Below are 18,581 nucleotides of genomic sequence, written 5' to 3'. Positions count from 1 at the left end.
TTTTTAGTAGTTAGTAGAACAGGCAAACAGTCACAGCTGACGGAGTTTCGAGCCCCAATCGTGACATTTTATTTTTGGAAAATATAGTCGTTCTTGACTTACTAGATAGTATTACTCATTCTTTAGACTAGACACGTTTGTTATTGTAGTCTCACACTCGAAAACATGTTGTCTGTCCGTCGTGGAAATGTTTTTAAATACACTACACAATAGATAAACATATTTTTTGTTGGAAATGTCGACATTGTAACAATTTGTGACGAATCGATTATGTCGCTAAATACGCGTGGCGGAGGAAAGGCGTGTTCCGCTGTGTGCTACTGTATTGATGCTGTTTTGAGAAACTGGAAAATGCTTATAGAGCTTCTTATGAAATAGTTGGGTAAATAAATAGAAAAAAACATACTGGCCTTCTCCTTTTTGGGAAGTCGGTTAAAAATGGGTTTAACTATCTTCTGTCAGCGGCTTTGTCCGCGTTCCCGTGGGGTCAAGAGTATTATATCACTCAAGTCAGCTCATACGTTATCTGTATACCAAATTTCAGCAAAATTCATTCAGTAGTATCAGCGTGATTGATTGACGGACAAACATTTACATTATTTGTAGCAAAACGGTGATTTATTCAAAGGACGACTGTTAAAATTTCAATCAATCAATCAAATCAGTGACACAAAAGCTATGGATATATCGAATTGATTTCTATATCTTCGTAGATTTATGCAGCATGAGAAAATCTATTTAGAATAGTAAGAAGTTACAATTTTACAATAGTACTGGAAAATAGTAAACAAAAATAGTACTAAATTGATCTCGTACTAAAACTTGCTTCGCAGTTTTGCGTACATTTTATAGTAGTCGTTAAAATGATATCAAAACAACAAAACACATTAGTAAAGACAAAACAATAAAAAATGACAAACAAAACAAATAAAAACAAAAGAATGGTTCATATCTAGCAGTGTAAAACGGAACAAACACTCCGCTATGAATATCTAGCCCAAGGTTACAGACAAAAATTGATTTTAACTAACTTTAATACTTACAAGTTAATCATTTTAACTTTACATTTTTTAAGTTATTTTTATAAGTCTACTGCTCTTATTTGAAGTTTCTCAACCCCTGTTACATTGGATTCCGTAACATGACTGCTTACCTATTTTAGAAAAATATTGTGGCGACACATGACAATTGACAAATGATAGACGAGCAAATCAACGGTTGACGTCATAAATCCTACAGTTCACATGTGAGGTTTACACGCGAATAAACATGGATAGAAAATCTCAACGAACAACAGTTGGGCAGAAAGCCCGCCAGGCAAGATCACCTCGCCTGGTCGGAGCATCCTCCTTTTCTTAACGAACTTTACAATAAACATATTTATTTATATGATATATTATGTAATCTATATAATGATACGTCTGAGGATCTTCTTTTTCTTAGGAAACTTTCCTCTCAGTTCCCCAAAAAGTTAGTCTTAATTTTTTGTGCAGTGGCGAAAATATGTGTTATATCATAATATATTCTTCTGCCTTACCTCATTGGTGATATTATATGTTTTGATTAGACAAAAGAAGTAATGTATTACTAATCTATCTCTATGCAAATTGCCATCAATATCGGTTTAGCGGTTTCGGAGTGACGTTTATAAACTCCTTCACATATTTTATACTGTTGATAAGGAATAGAACCTTGAATAACTTACCCGCATCGTTACTTGATTTATTATCATACAGTTGGTATAAAAGATGTAGCTTACATACTTGCCGAGTTTTCAAACTATTTTCTTGACAGTTTTCACCATAATCGGTCTAGCGGTTTCGCAGTGAAAGCGTGACAACAAAGTTACTTTCGTATTTGTACTTATATTTGTTCTGTAGGGTTAAGTACAAGACAAAGTACATGTAGGTTACGTCATGTCATAATATAATATTCTAACCGCCGTACTCAGAGTCATTTAATGGTTACTTAACCCAAGTGATTGTTTTCGATACAAAATCGTTACTAAGGAAAAGCTTAAGTAATCATTAAATTACTCTGAGTGTAGTTCTCGAAAAATGGCCTATTCAACTGGGATGTTATTATGTATCATAACTGACATCCACACTACACACACGTTTTGCACAGTCGCCGCGGTGGCTGGCCAACCAAGGCCTACCAAATTGTAGTTTCAGGTCTGGGTGTCATGTGTATGTGAACTTGTATGTTTGTAATCACACCCACGATACAGAAGAAAATCCTAGTGTGATCCATAAAAAAATCTGTGTTTAAAATACTAACCAACGCCTTTCTTTGTCCACAGATCAAAATCAGCCAATCACTCGCCGCTACAAAACAAATGGATTAGCCTTATATTATAATATAAGCCAATCAAATTAGACTAAGCATAACAATGTCGCGTCATATAGTCACAGTATGTATGTTTTGCCTGCTATGCGCAGCGCACTCTTGCGGCTCGCACATAGACATCCAAAACGACGGAGTACTAACCTACGATGCTAAAATAAACGATGTCGACCACTTAAATATAGATTTAGAAGAGAAAAGAAAGCTCCCATCGTCTCGATATCATCAGAAACTACAGAAGATTAGACAGGGAAAGGCTAAGAGGGAGATCAAAGTAAACCCTGATACGTACGTGACTCAGATTTTTAGACTATACGGTGACGCTGGTAGTATGACAATGAATTTGACTGGGTTCAATAAGATGTTAGAAGAATTAGATCTTCATAAGTTAGTTGAGGGGGGAGAGAGGAGCGAGAGTCGAGGCTACTTCCACGGGCAGAATGGAAAAGAGGATGTTGTTAATGTGAGTTGGTTTTTTGAGTATTTTGTAGTATTGTCTGTGTATCAGTAAACTAAAAGCAACTATGATATCCGCACTCAGAGACATTTAATGATTACCTAAACTATTCCTTAGTAACAGTTTTTGTTTTGAAAATATTTGTAAAGACTGAGTTAAGTAACCATTAAATAACTCTGAGTATTGCGGATAGCGTTGTAAAGTAATGAGTTGTTTGAGCCTCTTGAAGTCATCAGTTTTAAAAGGATCTGTCGTTTCCAAAGATTTAAGCAGATCAAATTAAAGACTACATATTTAAATCTCTTAATCTAATCTTCTCTTTATTTCTTTCCAGTGTATGAACAGTTCCGACCTAATCACAACAGTGAACACGCGGTTAAAACCCGCGCACGACCACTCACACCCACACTCGCACACAGAACATGGCGACCATGAGCACGAATCGGACGCCATCATCACAGAATCCACACTACAGACTATATGTCCCATCCTCCTATACCAAAAACTAGCCAATACCTCAATAGAACGGACAGGGTGCATAAAGGAAACCAGTATAGGAAGAAGAACTGACGTCACAATTAAACATGTGCCAGAAGAAAGTGCATACCACAAAAACATGTACGCTGTCTGGCTATATTCATCCTTATGTATATTAGCAATAAGTGCCTGTGGTCTTCTAGGAGTAGCGGTTATACCGATCATGCATAAAACTTATTACAATCACCTCCTACAGTTCTTAGTGGCATTGGCAGTTGGTACGCTATGTGGAGATGCCTTACTGCATCTAATGCCTCATGCCATGAGTCCAGCCCATGACCACGGAGCTCACGGAGAGACAGAGTTAGAAACACGAGACTCCCACAACGATGGCATGTGGAAGGGACTCGCAGCTATGTTAGGAGTAGTCTTCTTCTATTTCACTGAAAAGGGACTAACAGTTGTAGTTGAGTGGAGGAAACGTCGCCAAAAGTTGGAGGAAGACAAACTCCCATCCAGGGTCCGTGTTCTTAAAGATGAGACGGTCGGAGGATGTTCAGGAGGGTCCAAAGCCGTGATAACGAACTCCACATCAAATTCTTTACTGAAAATCTTCAAGAGAGACGAGAAGGGTGACCCTACAACGAAGACTTGTAAACACAAATATTCTGAGTACCCTTACTGCTATGACGAGATCGACACTGATACGCATGATGACCATCACCTAAGAGACGGGATACCATCAAGTCCGAAGCACGGGAAGAAGCATAATAACTCCGTTAGTGTGGTGTCTTCGAATGCCCTCAACGCTGAGGGTAAGGAGGAGCCGACTGCAAAGGACTGGCTGCTGAAGGGCGAGACCACTCCTGCCGTGGTGGAAATGAACAACATCAAGCATAAAGAGGATGGTACCAAGGATCTCAAGGACGGAGACAGTTATACTGTTATTTTGAGGTGAGCTTCTTTTATTTTATATGAGTTTTATTTCGTGGTTTTCCATCTGTTGTAGTTAACAATCTGAACCAGATCTGAGGACTACCTAGCGGGTTACTGGGGCTCCGGCTAGAAAAGTTGGAGTAGGAACGGGGTGGTTTTTAGTCAGTAAGAGTCTAACACTCCTCACCTCGCCCAAGGCGGGAGAAAACATAAGATACATTTCCCACTTCAAAAACAATTTATGGTACATTGTCAACCACTTAAGCCTGATTGATCGTGTGGTCATGGGACATCAGTTACGACTCCCGAATTAGGAAAGTATAGAGAATTACGATTTCGATAAATAATAACCAACAATAGCCCAGAACACAAAGTCAAAGCATTTCAATTAATCCTAAATTAGGCACTTTTGAAACGTCTAATTGAATTGTCCGTCAGTCCGTCTGTCAGTGAAGCTAGGTGCTCGTTCCAAAGTGTAGCTTCGAATGGAGAAGAACGAGCAAGAAACTCCATTCGTTACTTATCACTCCTTAATCAGTACTCACTGAACTATAAAAATCATCATTACCATATTTTCTTCCAGAGAGCACTCGCGAGCGCACCACGGCCACTCGCACGCGCACGGGCACGTGCACGCTCCCCCCTCGTCCATCGCGTCCGTAGCCTGGATGGTTATCATGGGAGATGGGCTGCATAACTTCACGGACGGCATGGCTATTGGTAAGTTATCTTCTATTGGGTGGTTTTCCGAAAAAATCACAAAATGTTAACGGCGTCATTATCCTCAACCAAAAGTTAACAATTCTGCCGATCGAAACGCAAAATTTGGTTTCAATAAAATAAGCTGTGACACCGCTCTCAACCAATACAATAAAAATCGACGCTGGAAAGGCAAAATGTATTAAGTGCCACTTTGGTCGAAAATGAGTTATATATACCGTTGGAATCGCCTGATTTTTGAATGGTCTATGTCATGCCTTAATTTGAGCATTTTGATGGCGGTTAATACACCGGTGATTTTAGACTTTTTCGTATATTTTTTTGTTTTAAATCCATTAATTTTTTTACTTTGGCTCATAAAGCGTACATGATAGTAACAAACTATTGATAAGTCATTTATATCTGCTTAAGTTTACAACTAGATTGGTTTTAAAACTCTTTACCTTTCCATTTTTCTAAAAAATAACGCAATAAAACATTTTACAGATTGGCAATTATTATAAAATCTACACATAAGTCAATTTCCTATAGAATATAACACATTTTTCTAGCTCATTTTATGCAGCTTTTTGTTCGTTAAAACATGTTTTACCTGGACACGGTGAGTATGGTTAACTGACTTAAGTCAATTTTACCTAACCAAGATTATGGGCCTGCATTGTATTAACTCCAAAATCTGGGACACGAAGATACCTAGATTATTTTCTATTATTACATTTCATAGTAAACGTTATTCGTAATAACTATTTTGATTTTCAATGAAAAAGCTCCAGTAATTAATTAGTTATGAATTTTCATTAGCCTGTCCAATTTAAACAATCCAAAGAAAATTGGTTAATTTCCTCCTTAAGTCCACTAAAATTTTAATGAAATAATAATCAGTTATCAGAACCCGAATCAGTCAAATGTTCAGCAGTGGACGTCTTGTGCTAGTACCCTTTAAGTTTGCTTTAAAACGAAACGGGAGCGCGTTCGGCTGTCTGATTGGCCGATGCGAATGAACCAACCAATTAGAGCGCCGAACGCGGTCTCGTTTCGATCTACGTAAAACAAACTTGTACTAAACCCTCTGACATGATATTCTCGTTGGTCGAGTGGTCGCAAGTGCGACTGCCGAACAAGGGGTCTCGAGTTCGATTCCCGGGTCGGGCAAAGTATTACTGGGCTTTTTTCGGATTTTCGAAAATTTCTCGGTAGTAGCACGGAGTCTGGAATTGTGTCCAGGATATGGCAATAGGCTCAGGTGCCGCGTATTACATGGGACTTTAACACGAAAATGGTGAAAAGTGGATTTACATTGTAATGTGCACCTCTGCCTACCCCTGTCGGGGATAAAAATCCGTGAAGTTTGTGTGTGTATGATGATCTACTATATACTAAAATCAATTGCTTGTTCGTTAGTCTCACTAAAACTCGAGTACGGGTGGACCAATTTGGCTAATTTTGGTGTTGAATTATTTGTGAACGAAAACCAGAGCGCGTTCGGCGCTCTGATGGGCCGATGCGAAAGAACCAACCAATCAGAGCGCCGAAAGCGGTCCTAAGTTTGATCTCGTTACACGTATAACAAATTCGTAACAAGTCCTCTGATATTATGATGATGATAATTTATATTAATACTATTTTTCTTCCGCAGGCGACTTCGCGGTGCTGCTAAAGGCGGGCATGTCGGTGCGTCGCGCGGTGGCGTACAACGTGCTGTCGTCGGCGCTGTGCCTGCTGGGCATGGTGTGCGGCGTGCTGGCCGGCCACGCGCCCTCCGCCACGCGCTGGCTCTTCGCCGCCGCCGCCGGCATGTTCCTCTACATCGCTCTCGTTGATATGGTCAGTTTAAGCTCTTGTGTAAAAAGACGTTAATGTGTGTAATGGGTCGTTAGGTTGTGTAATGGGACGTTGGGTTGTGTATAGAGACGTAAAGTTGTGTAAAATGACATGAAATTGTGTGTTTGAGTGTCTAAGGTAATGCGCTTACTTTACCAAGCACGTTGTACCCGTGCAACGGGTAGCGGGTGCGATTTCCGCACGGAGCAACTCTTCGTGTGATCCACAAATTGTTGTTTTGTGTCTGGATGTCATGTGCATGTGAACTTGTATATTTGTAAACGTACCCACGACACAAGAGGAAATCCTAGTATGGGGCAACGGTTTTTGAAAGATATAGTAAAAAATATTAATCCCCAATTTTTCCCCCACAGATGCCAGAGCTCAGTACATCCCACAGCAAAGAAGGCACCCTATGCCAGTGCATTCTGCAGCTGATGGGGCTTGCAACGGGCATTGGCATCATGCTTGTCATAGCCCTCTACGAAGAAGACCTTAAGACATTATTCGGCTAGACTGTGCAAGTGCACCTAAACCTGTGCAAGTGCACCTAAACCTATGCAAGTGCACCTAAACATGTGCAAGTGCACCTAAACCTGTGCAAGTGCACCTAAACCTGTGCAAGTGCCCAAAACCTGTGCAAGTGCCCAAAAAAGTGAATTTTGTGTAATTAAAACCCAGTGTTAGTGCCAATCGGACTTTAACAAGTTTAGCTAAGTGAACTTATGGTCTTTGACCATAGTGTGTAGATAAAAGTGAATGAAAGATACATATTAAATGAAGTTTCTTGAATTGACCCGTACTGTCTCGAATATTTCGGTTTTCTTTTCAGTGTATTTTTGGTGCTAAGCTGTGTAGATGTGCTTTTATGTGAAATGGCAATGGTGTTTATTGAAATGTAATAAAAGTTAGTTTAAAATTAGGTGGTTTCAAACATTAGCGGTATATTAAAATTGTGTTGGAAACTCGGTTGCCATCAAGAAGAATAAAAAAGGTATGGCTGCTGAGTAACAGGTCTCATATTCAATATCTGTATTATTAAGTTTTTCGTTTTGTGAAATTCTTATTAATATATGTACATGGATTTTGAAAATGCTACCTACCTATTACAATGAAATTGATGAAAAAATTTATAGTTTTAAGAACATCTCTGTCTACTCTAGACTCTTATAGTAAGTTCCTATCACTCTGTCTCGCTCTAACACACATGTATAATTCTCCATCCTTGTCCCACATTGCCGTTTTACATACAAAGTTGTCTACGAATTAATCTATCCTAATTATTTTTGAGTAGTTTTTGAGATTGTCGCGCGATGATACTTAATTGTACTTTACTTACTTATCTTACTTAATTTTGAGAATAATTAAGTTAAATTGTTACTTACTTAAAAGTTTTTTGAAACACCCTGTGTAATTTTGAAATATTTGTTTCTGGTTTCTGCTTGAGATAGATTACCTTTTTTGGTATGGTTTGGGTTCGATTTCCTAAAAATTATCAGTAGTTATACCATATCTGAATTTTACATTCTTAATTGGAACTTTATAAACTAATATTCTTTGCCAACTGGGAATCAAACCTGAACCTATATACAAAAATGTAGTCAATAATCTAGAGCGCACAGAAACCCATAACCTACCTCTATTTGTTACAATCTAAACACAATTACTCCTTCATTTGAAGTCGGCTAACAAAAGGGTTTCAAAAACTTTTCAAATCCTATCCTACTTAGTACTTACGTATGGAAATATGTAAATAAATAAATATACAAATTGTGATAATGTTGCTACGACGAAATTGTATGTATATGTATGTTTGTATGTATGTATGTATGTATATTGATACTCCCACACTGTATGTTCAGAATGTTAATGAACATTTTCAAAAATTATTTGGTCACATGTTAGGTAAGCATTAATAAAAGAAATTGTCTTTAATTGTGTATTTTCCTTAGTTAATAATATATTTCTTCGACTCAAAAATATATAATAATAAATTTCACTCCCTGTTAAAATATTGATTTGTCTAAATATTGATACCTAAGTCGCAAAATCAGGTCTGTTTGACCATACGGGATAATTTTGACCCCAATTTTTACTCCCATTGGTTATAGAATTTGGACCAAACTCAACCCAGTGGGTCAAAATAACCCGAACTTAACTGGTACTTAATTTTCACACTTTTACTCAAAATCACGTACATATTGAAGAAATAAATATTGAATTTTGACCATTTAGAAAGTACCTTATTCAATTTACAACCACTTAACATGTAATTAAATCTATCAACTCCTATTATGATTTAAAAATCACGGTTTACTCAGGTATATTAATAAAGAAAAGCTCTACTAGTTTCGAGTCACAGAGGAACTCTTCATCATGAGCAGTGCACATAGAGCTTTTCTCCATGAAAGTTCGTGAGTAAACCGCGATTTTTAGTTAATTTAGTATGTCTCACAATAATTATTATTATAAAAATATAACTCCTATTATTTGTTAACGCAAGTTTGTTAACGTTGATTTTTAAAATGTTCCTTAACATAAAAATATTTGTTAACATTGTTAACAGCAGTGTGTGAGTCTATATTATGTATGATAACTCGAATATCATAAATTGTGCTTGTAATTAAACTGAACATGGTAATAGTACATAAACATTACATTTTGTTATTTCATTTTATTCATTCATTTACCTCTTTCTTGTCATGGCAATTTGAGTCTTATTGGCTTTGGGTTAAAGACTGCCTTGTTGGGGTGTTGAGGTGTAATATTACACCTGTGACTCCCCTGGTCCTTGGCTGGCGTTAATCGCTTACAATCAGGTGATCCATCTGCTCGTTTGCCTCCTAACCCATTTAAAAAAAAACAATAACCTCCAGATTAAACTAAGTACCTACTTATAGGCGTAGAGGTGCACATATCGCACACCTAGTAATGAGATATGTGCACCTCTGTCTACCGTAATATTAAGTGTTCTATACTGCGCATGAGACTTTAAAGCACACTGGCGACATCTATTGGTAGCCTTCTATACTTAGATAACCATTCATTCTCGTTTAAAACTGTTCCTACTGCTTACACTCGATTTGAAATAAAACGAATAAATACAAGATTTACAGGGTTTTAAATCTTGAGAAATCTTATTGATATTCAAGTTTATGACCAAAGGTATAAGGTTGCAAATTGATTAGACATTCACAATTTTGGTATCAATATTAGAAAAGACTGTTGGTTTTACAGACGTGTTACAATGGCTACTCCTTTGCAATACATACATTAAATTAATTTACACAACAACAATACACCTTATAACCAACGCCATAAAGGTCAACATTGAATAACACAACCGAAAAGTCTTTGAGAAAATGTTTTTTTTAATGGAGTGTAAATACCTACGTTCTATTAATATGTAGTATAATAAATACAACTGTATACTTCCATCATTGTGTCGGGTATAAAATACCTACGAAATATTGTATAAACTTTATCACTACACTGTTCCTAAATAATTATAGGTAGCCTGTAAATCTCCCTAAAAATAGTACCTATACGGTACTATACAGTAAAACGGGGTGAATAGAATTCGAGGGGTAAATAGATACAGAAGAGGGGTGAATAAATGTTGGGAAAATGTTCTAACATCTATTCACCTCATTCCTGTGTCTATTCACTCTTTGAATTCTATTCACCCCGTTTTACCGTACTCTTGATGCTACAAAATACCAGTATAAACTGACCGTCGTCGAATGTACGGAAAGATCATGCAAAGCGAGACCATAATATGATGCTTTTCCACCAGAAATGTGCTATGTAACTATGCTACGAAGATGTAATAGTTAAACTGTGAAACTATGTGACCGTTTCCACTGATACTAAACTATGTAGCTGTGCGAGGAAGATGCGCAGCTCGAGTGTGCGATGTATCGATAGTAGGGAAGCCATCCATGGCACGCATCTTTCCATATAAAAACATAGCTTAACTGAGACCGTTTCCACCAGTGTTAAGCTATGTGTACCAATGAATATGATTGGTGGAAACCAAACGCATCCACAGCAACGTAGCATAGTACATCTTTGGTGGAAAAGCAGCTTCTACTGTTTAGTTATGCAAAACCTGTATAAACTGACCGTCGAATGTGCGGAAAGATCATACAACGCGAGGCCATGGTAAACTGGTTTTATACAGCTCGTATATGTAGCCATGTATACTGTCAGTAGTTATTTCTATTCAATAAAACTTGAGAATATTTTGAAGCGAAAGAGGTATGTAAGATTCGTAGTAATTGGCGTTCTTTTGTCACTTGCCAACCTCCATGGGAGACAGGCGTGAGGTTATGATGTAATATTTTGTACAGATTTGACAAACCATGTCCATTAAAAGGTGCTTTCACATCTCTGCTGATCCCGCATCTGTTTATAAGTCTTGATGTTATACAAATATCTTCCATACATATGGCTTCCTTGTTTTTGTAATAACTATCGTGAGACATACTAAATTAACTAAAAATCACGGTTTACTCACGTACATTAATGGAGAAAAGCTCTACTAGTTTCGAGTCACAGAGGGACTCTTCATCATGAGCAGTGTGCGCATTAGGCTACTTGAGTAAAGCTTTTCTCCATTAATTTACGTGATTAAACCGTGATTTTTAGTTAATATGATTATCCTAAATATTTTATGCCCGATACAAAATGTACAACGAAATTGACTTTTCATAAATCCAATAAATAAGATGCGTTTACATAAAAATAAATTAAAAACATGCATTTGTTTTCCTAGCTTAAAATAATTAATATAACTATTGTTTTAAACTATGTACGTATGTCGATAAACTACTGCAGATTATAATTGTGATTTTTCATATCGATATATCGATAGTGCTACTCTATACTTGGGCTGAAATCGATGTGAAATGTTTGTAAATTACCCATATCCCACTCCCCCCCTCTCATTTTCTCTCTATTTACTGACAATAAGGTAGATGACTAATTTTATTTTAATGTCTGTCTGGTAGATTATTTTAAAACATTAGACACGTATTTTTTATTTTCTTACGGAAACAAATACTTTCGGCGATATATCAATTTTAAATATCGCGTCACGTCACATCTAGTTACGTTTTGTACTTAGAAATGACGTAAACTTGATTCGTTGTATTTATGTATTGTTATACGACTAAATAAAAAATACTTGTCTAATATTGTATTTATGTTCTAACTGAATGTCTAAATAGGTTTTTAATTTTCATATCTTGTAGATATCATCCCTGTTCTAAAGTATATAAGGTGACTGGTAATTAGTGAACGACATTCAAAGACGTGATTGTACTTATGAATACACACAACTGTTATAAATAAAACTAATGAGTATACAACAAACGTTTCTTTGGGAAAGTTGTTTGTAATTATAATAACAATAACGTGTTTAAATATCGTTCACTAATTATCAATCACCCTATAGAAAAACACAGCGCTGCTATTCACTGCGGACGCTGGCCTTACCTTTGTGGTTTCTTTATAAACGTTTCACATCGATCCCGGCCTAAGTATAGCTATCGATTTAAACTTAATAGTAACTGAAACATCGAGGCTAACCTATTTAAAAATGTATGGACCATTCTGTGTGTGGGTGATATTTACTTTTTAAATATTTGTTCATGATATTTCTTCCTTGTATGCTCTGTACTCCTATTATGAGTTTGCTTTACGTTTAAATTAATCGTAACGAGAGCGCGTTCGGTGCTCTGATTGGTTGGTTCGATTCGAGCCAGCCAATCTGAAGTACCGAACACGCTCTCGTTTCGATTATTTTAAACGTAACTCATATACTAAATCTATACTGTTCCTAAATGTCATAGCTTGATGTTATGTAGCTTTCTCAATAAATAAATGTCAGATTTAAAAATATTTCTTCAAATAAATATATTGAAATGTAAATAGTTAAATATGTATTGGTTTCTGTGATGCATTGGCCTAATTACTTGTTTTAATTTGGTTAAAAAATGAATTAAAAATCTCTCGTTTCGATAAGGTACCTACTCTGTCTACCCCTTGACGAATCTGTATATAAAATAAATATTTGTACATAATTTTTGTAACGACCTCTTATAATGGCTTCCTACATTCATGAACGAATATTTAAAAAATAAATATGGCGAAAAGATATTTATAAATATTAATAATATACTTAATAAAAATAAAAGATAAAAGCAGATTCTATGTAAGTTCTTAAGTTATTTTTAAGCATTTTTGATTTTATTGGTGTTTGCAAATCATGTTAGATGAGTGTTAAATGTCAGTTCGGACTGTCAGGGTGACATGTGTCAGATTGACAGTTCAATCTGTCAGTCTGGGCTGACATAAGGATAATGTAAAAATGAGATCGCTATGCGATATGTGTGATATAAATGATACGTGGACATTTGCTATATATTGTAATAAAATATAATTCAAATTCATAATTTTTTAATGGTTTTTATTTATTTTTTTACTTTACTCCCACGCTCAATAGCTTCTGCTGAGCTCCTATTGGTCATGGCGTGATGTTGCATAATAAACCTTCCTCGATAATGGACTATCCAACACAAAAAGAATTTTCAATAATTTTTACAGCTCAATAATAAATAGAAATAATCCCATACTCCTTCCACAGCGATATCTTCTATGATGGCCGAATCTTTTCGCATTCAGAGGCCGTATTCGTATACTTCATAAGTATATTGCAAATGATACAACACTTTATAGAAGACTTCTATTCTCTATTATGATTGCTCACGTCTGATAGACAAACGCAGAAAAGGGTACTGGTCAGACACCATGACTATGGTGTAGTATATGGGTTTTGCTATTGCACGGTATAAGGGACATAATATGTTAACCGGTATAAGATTCGGTAGATTGTCTTAACATTTTATTATGGAATAGGGGACAAACAAGCAGTCTGTTCATCTGATGGTAAGCGATCAGTGCCGCCCATGGATACCCGCAACACCAGAAGATTACAGTGCTTTGCCGTTTTAACATTAAATGATAATTAGAACAATTACAATTGTCTAAGGATGAGAGTAGATTGTCATAATATATGTACCAAATCACGGACGGAACAGGACTTGAAACGAGGCGGTTTTCAGTCAGTAACGTTCTAGTACTCTCCTCTTTCTAGTACCCTCAGGATGGGAGAATCGATATGAAGATGCTCCATAAAAAATTACGACCACGAATACTTCTCCCATTATAATCACAATTACCTCAAATACATATTTAATTCTAGCTATATCGATCATAATTTTTAGTTTCCTAACACCTTTAGAAACCACTGAATGTATGAAAATAATGAATCTTCAAACTTGTATAGATTCTACATCTTGGACCCCACAACTTTTAAACTGGTTGCAAACATCAGGAGGGTTGCCCGTAGATGGAAAAACAGACTGACATTAATGCCATATTTAATGCCATATTAACTATTGCTCCTGTTATACAGCTAGTTATATCGATACGTACAACTTTTTTTATATGTATAACTAGCGACCCGTCCCAGCTTCGCATGGGTGCAACGGTGATATATTATGTATATATTATACGTATAAAACTTCCTCTTGAATCACTATTTCTATTAAAAAAAACCGCATCAAAATCCGTTGCGTAGTTTTGTAGATTTACGCCCGAATACTCAAACGCTGGTCAATATTAAGTTGTACTTAAATATCGTGCTATCTCTGTCATTTTATAAAGATTTTATAGTGACAGAACTACATTTGAGAACGTCTTAAAATTGAGTAGCGTTTGAGTATTCGGGCATTAAGTGTACAAAAGAACATAGGGACAGAGAAAGCGACTTTGTTTTATACTTGTAGGAACAAAAAGGGTGAATTGAAAAACACAAGATTAAATAAACATTTTACTGTATATTGCTCTGTCAGTACAAAACTGGTATAATACAAGTTGCGTTCACGGCGTCACTCGCTTGGGGTCGCGCGGGAACATCGACGTCTTGCGGATGTTGTCCAGGCCGAGATACAACATTACGACGCGCTCCATACCGATACCACCGCCTGGGGAACAGGAAAAATATTTATTTATTTATAGATTCACAAACGACTTATTGACTAGATTTCTACACATAACATTGTTTCAAAATTTGCTGTAGTTTTTCACTTATAGCCTATAAGTGCTGATACACCTATAAGTTATAGGTGTATACAGCACTTGCAGATATACATCATTTCAGTGTTATTGTTTACTAATAAATCGATAAAAATTTGGTTTACTCAGCTTGGTAATTTCGACATGGAATTTTGTAAGAACAGTAACACAAACTCTGGTACTGGATATTTGACGATAAGAATTAAAATTGACAGAAAAGTGACATATTTAAATGTACTTTTTGATCCCTTAGAGAAAAATCGCGATGTTATTTATTTTAAAGCTATGTACCTATTCTATACGGTGTAAACGGAAGCTGTGAAAAAAATGCGATTTTTTTTGTGTTGTATAATTTTAATCGTTTTTTTTCGATAGTAGCCATCCATAGCACACATCTTTCCATATAAAACATAGCTTAGCTAAGTCAGTTTCCACCAGTGCTAAGCTATGTATACCAATGAATATGATTGGTGGAAGCCAACCACATCACTGGTGGAAAAGCACCCTAAGAAGAATTAAAATTGTCAGACAAGTGTCATATTTAGTGTACGTTTTATCTCTATAGAAAAATAAACTGCGATTTGCATATCAAAGCAACAATCTATTACAACAAAGCACTCTTCAGTTAATTCATCAAATTCGATTAAGTGGTTTTGGGAGAACAAAAAAATTTATAATATTTACCTGCGTGTGGTGGACATCCTAGTCGGAAGGACTCGATGTATGCAGCTATCTTACTGATGTCTGGAATGAGAGAAAAAAGAATTACTGTCAAATCTAATATCATCATATTTCAATAATCATACTCAGTTGAATGAGAAAAGAAAGAATAGATTAGATGACTAGTTTTTTATTTTCCTATCGACTCACCAATCCCGTGATGTTTGGCCCTCTCAGTGAGGAAGTCCGGGTCGTGTATCCTCTGCGCGCCGCTGAGGATCTCCTCGCCGCGCATAAACATGTCGTACGAGTTGGACACTTTCTGTAATGCAACATAATAATTATATTAATACTAGCGGACCCGACAGCGTTGTCCTGTCTACACGTTAATTTGAAAATTTTATTCTTTTTTTAATAAGCTAAAACATTCTGGACCTTTTTGATGAAAATTATTATTCAAATGTTATGACAATATCTAACGTCATTAATATTTGACACTGCGATGGTAGCGCCGTCCGTCGGATCCGATGTAAAACATTCCAAAATCAACAACTACTAATAAATTAAAAATTAATTAAAAAAACATTGTCCAGCGGACAAAATTGTGAATCTAAACCATTCTCAAATCCTCTTGAACAGACACAAAAAGTTTCATCAAAATCCGTCTAGTCGTTTAAGAGGAGTTCAGTGACATACACACGTACAGAAGAATTATATATATAAAGATAGGAACAAGGTATGAACAGAATCATATTTGATTAGATCTAGCGCCGTATCTGCCGTGTCAATTATACTGAGCCCAACGAGTGTAAGCAAAAAAATAAAAACTTCCCAATTTTAATTTTATTTTAGAAATTACAAAAGTCCGAACCAATTTTTCCGTGTAAAGCAAGCGTTCGAAAGTTGGCAGCAACTTAAGAAAATTAACGTCGTTATAAGGGCCCTCAAACACGAGCTGTTATCGCATCGGTAAGTCTCCTCTTTTAGGCTAGAGAAATAGGGGCCTACGCATTGGATGATTTTACCCTCAAAAACTGACGAGTCACTCTCGGGCCTTACTCAAGGCAGAACACATTTACTGACATATCCTCCTCAAAAATACCATAATATTAGCTAAAAACAGTCACTAACCGGGTTATTAGGATCGGGCATGGTGTAGAACGGCCGGACGGCGAGCGGGTATTTGTCCAGGATGTAGAAGTCCGTGTCGTACTTGGCACGCACCAGGCGGCCGAGGAGTTTCTCGTCCGGAGTGGAGAGGTCGTCCTCCTCGCCTACTGTTACTCCTGGAATATGGGGGAAAATGTATTAGTAACACAATCGGACAAAGTGTTGTTTTTTTCTGTTTTTAATAAATTGTAGCTGAAACCTGAAGTTGTGTACTGGATATGGTAAAAAAGCGAAAGACGTAAGGCATTCTTTTCTTCAGCTTCTTAAAAATTATCGGTCAAGTAGGTCACGTCACAACGTCACGCCTTTTATCCCCAAAGGAGTAGGCAGAGGTGCACGTTACTGTCCACTTTTCACCATTATTTTGTGTTATAAGTCCCATGTATTGTAATAGAGGGTTAGTCTATTGCCATATACTGAGAAAAATTACAGACTCCGTGCTACTTAAAAAAAAATGTCAGCAACACTGCCCAACCCGGGAATCGAACCCGAGACCTCTTGTCCGGCAGTAGCACTTGTTCCACTCGACCAACGAGGCAGTCAAACAAATAAAAGAGAAACGAATCAATATTTAAAAATAAAATACAATCTTGACATGCTAGCGTTATAAATATTTCCGGAGCTGCGGACTACCTAGCGAGTTTACCGGGGCTCCGGCTCGACAAGCAGGAGTAGGAACGGGGTGGTTTTAGTCAGTAAGAGTCTGACACTCCCTCTCGCCTCGCCCAAGGCGGGAGAAGACATTGGATGATTTTCCTCCCTCAAAAAAAGAAAAGCGTTTTAAATATTTGTTTGTACTTGTATACGAACCTGCTTCCTTGAGCATCTGTATGGCCTGCGGGAACTCGAGCCGCAGCGGGGGGTCGAGGAACTTGAACGGCTCCACGCGGTACTGCTGCCCCACCGTCGCTATCTCCGCCGCGAACCTGAACATGTACAGTGTAAACTTAGTATTTATATTATTATTTTTTCAGGGGGAAAATCATCCAATGACTTCTCTCGCCAGGGCAAAGCGAGAGGGAGTGTCAGACTCTTACTGACTAAAAACCACCCCGTTCCTTCTCCTGCTTTTCGAGCCGGAGCCCCGGTAAACCCGCTAGGTAGTCCGCAGCTCCGGATTAAGCATCAGCGCTACTGGGCCCCATCTGTGGTAGTATTTATATTAGACTTTATTCTGCCAGCAGCTTCGCCCGCGTTCCTGGCACAAAAAGTACTCAATATGTTATTCTAGGTTATTTGATTTTTGTACCATGTGTGAGAGAGCCATGCTTCGGCACGAATGGGCCGGCTCGACCGGAGTGATACCACGGCCGAGCAGAAAACCGACGGGAAACAAACGTCAGTCTCACATAAAATCGACATGAAATATAACGCTTGCGTTGTGTTTCGTCGTGTCAGTGAGGTTACCGGAGGTCCAATTACCCCCTTCACAATCCCCGATTCCCCAACAACCCTTAAAAATCCTAAACCCCCAAAAGGCCGGTAACGCACTTGGTGTTTCAAGTGTCCATAGGCGGCGGCGATTGCTTACCTTCGGCTAAGCATCACCATCGGGTGATCTGTCGGCTTGATTATCGGCTTATACCATTCTTATAATAGAATGACTGTAACATATTATTATAATATTTAAAAAATGTTTTTTATTTTTTTATTGTTAAATGGGTTGAGGTTTGGCCGCTATCTCACCTGATGGTAAGTGATGATGCGGCCTACAATGGAACACGTCTGCCCATAAGCAACCTATTCACTCGGGCTTTGAAGATACCCAGGTTATACCCATTAGGAATTGTATTTGTAGTTACACTGGGGCTCATAATATAATTTAACTTAATTTTAAATAAATAGCGGAAGT

At 37.2% G+C, this 18,581-nt stretch overlaps 2 protein-coding genes across 4 annotated transcripts in view; one reads left to right on the top strand and one right to left on the bottom strand.

Annotated features, from left to right (window-relative positions):
- LOC118279819 (zinc transporter foi) overlaps nt 1-7,308 on the top strand; it is a 56,140-nt gene extending 48,832 nt beyond the window's left edge. Inside the window, exons 2-6 of the mRNA XM_050702468.1 lie at nt 2,303-2,809; nt 3,138-4,234; nt 4,800-4,983; nt 6,554-6,760; nt 7,132-7,308. Coding sequence (XP_050558425.1) covers nt 2,393-2,809; nt 3,138-4,234; nt 4,800-4,983; nt 6,554-6,760; nt 7,132-7,272 — 2,046 coding nt within the window. The 5' untranslated portion in view covers nt 2,303-2,392 and the 3' untranslated portion in view covers nt 7,273-7,308. The remainder of the gene's footprint in view (nt 1-2,302; nt 2,810-3,137; nt 4,235-4,799; nt 4,984-6,553; nt 6,761-7,131) is intronic.
- LOC118279989 (aspartate--tRNA ligase, cytoplasmic) overlaps nt 1-18,581 on the bottom strand; it is a 169,257-nt gene that overhangs the window by 142,909 nt on the left and 7,767 nt on the right. For 2 of the 3 annotated variants that reach the window (XM_050702620.1, XM_050702622.1), the window contains 5 exons: nt 17,540-17,655; nt 16,691-16,845; nt 15,770-15,881; nt 15,584-15,643; nt 14,642-14,808 (listed from right to left, as the gene is read on the bottom strand). In XM_050702620.1, coding sequence (XP_050558577.1) covers nt 14,705-14,808; nt 15,584-15,643; nt 15,770-15,881; nt 16,691-16,845; nt 17,540-17,655 — 547 coding nt within the window. In that variant the 3' untranslated portion in view covers nt 14,642-14,704. Of the gene's footprint in view, nt 1-14,641; nt 14,809-15,583; nt 15,644-15,769; nt 15,882-16,690; nt 16,846-17,539; nt 17,656-18,581 lie in introns of those variants that run through there. The other variant, XM_050702621.1, reaches the window with a different exon arrangement.

Source organism: Spodoptera frugiperda, chromosome 22 (genome assembly GCF_023101765.2).
Source record: "Spodoptera frugiperda isolate SF20-4 chromosome 22, AGI-APGP_CSIRO_Sfru_2.0, whole genome shotgun sequence".
In the NCBI taxonomy this organism is placed as follows: domain Eukaryota; kingdom Metazoa; phylum Arthropoda; class Insecta; order Lepidoptera; family Noctuidae; genus Spodoptera; species Spodoptera frugiperda.
This window is presented reverse-complemented; position numbering and strand designations above follow the sequence as displayed.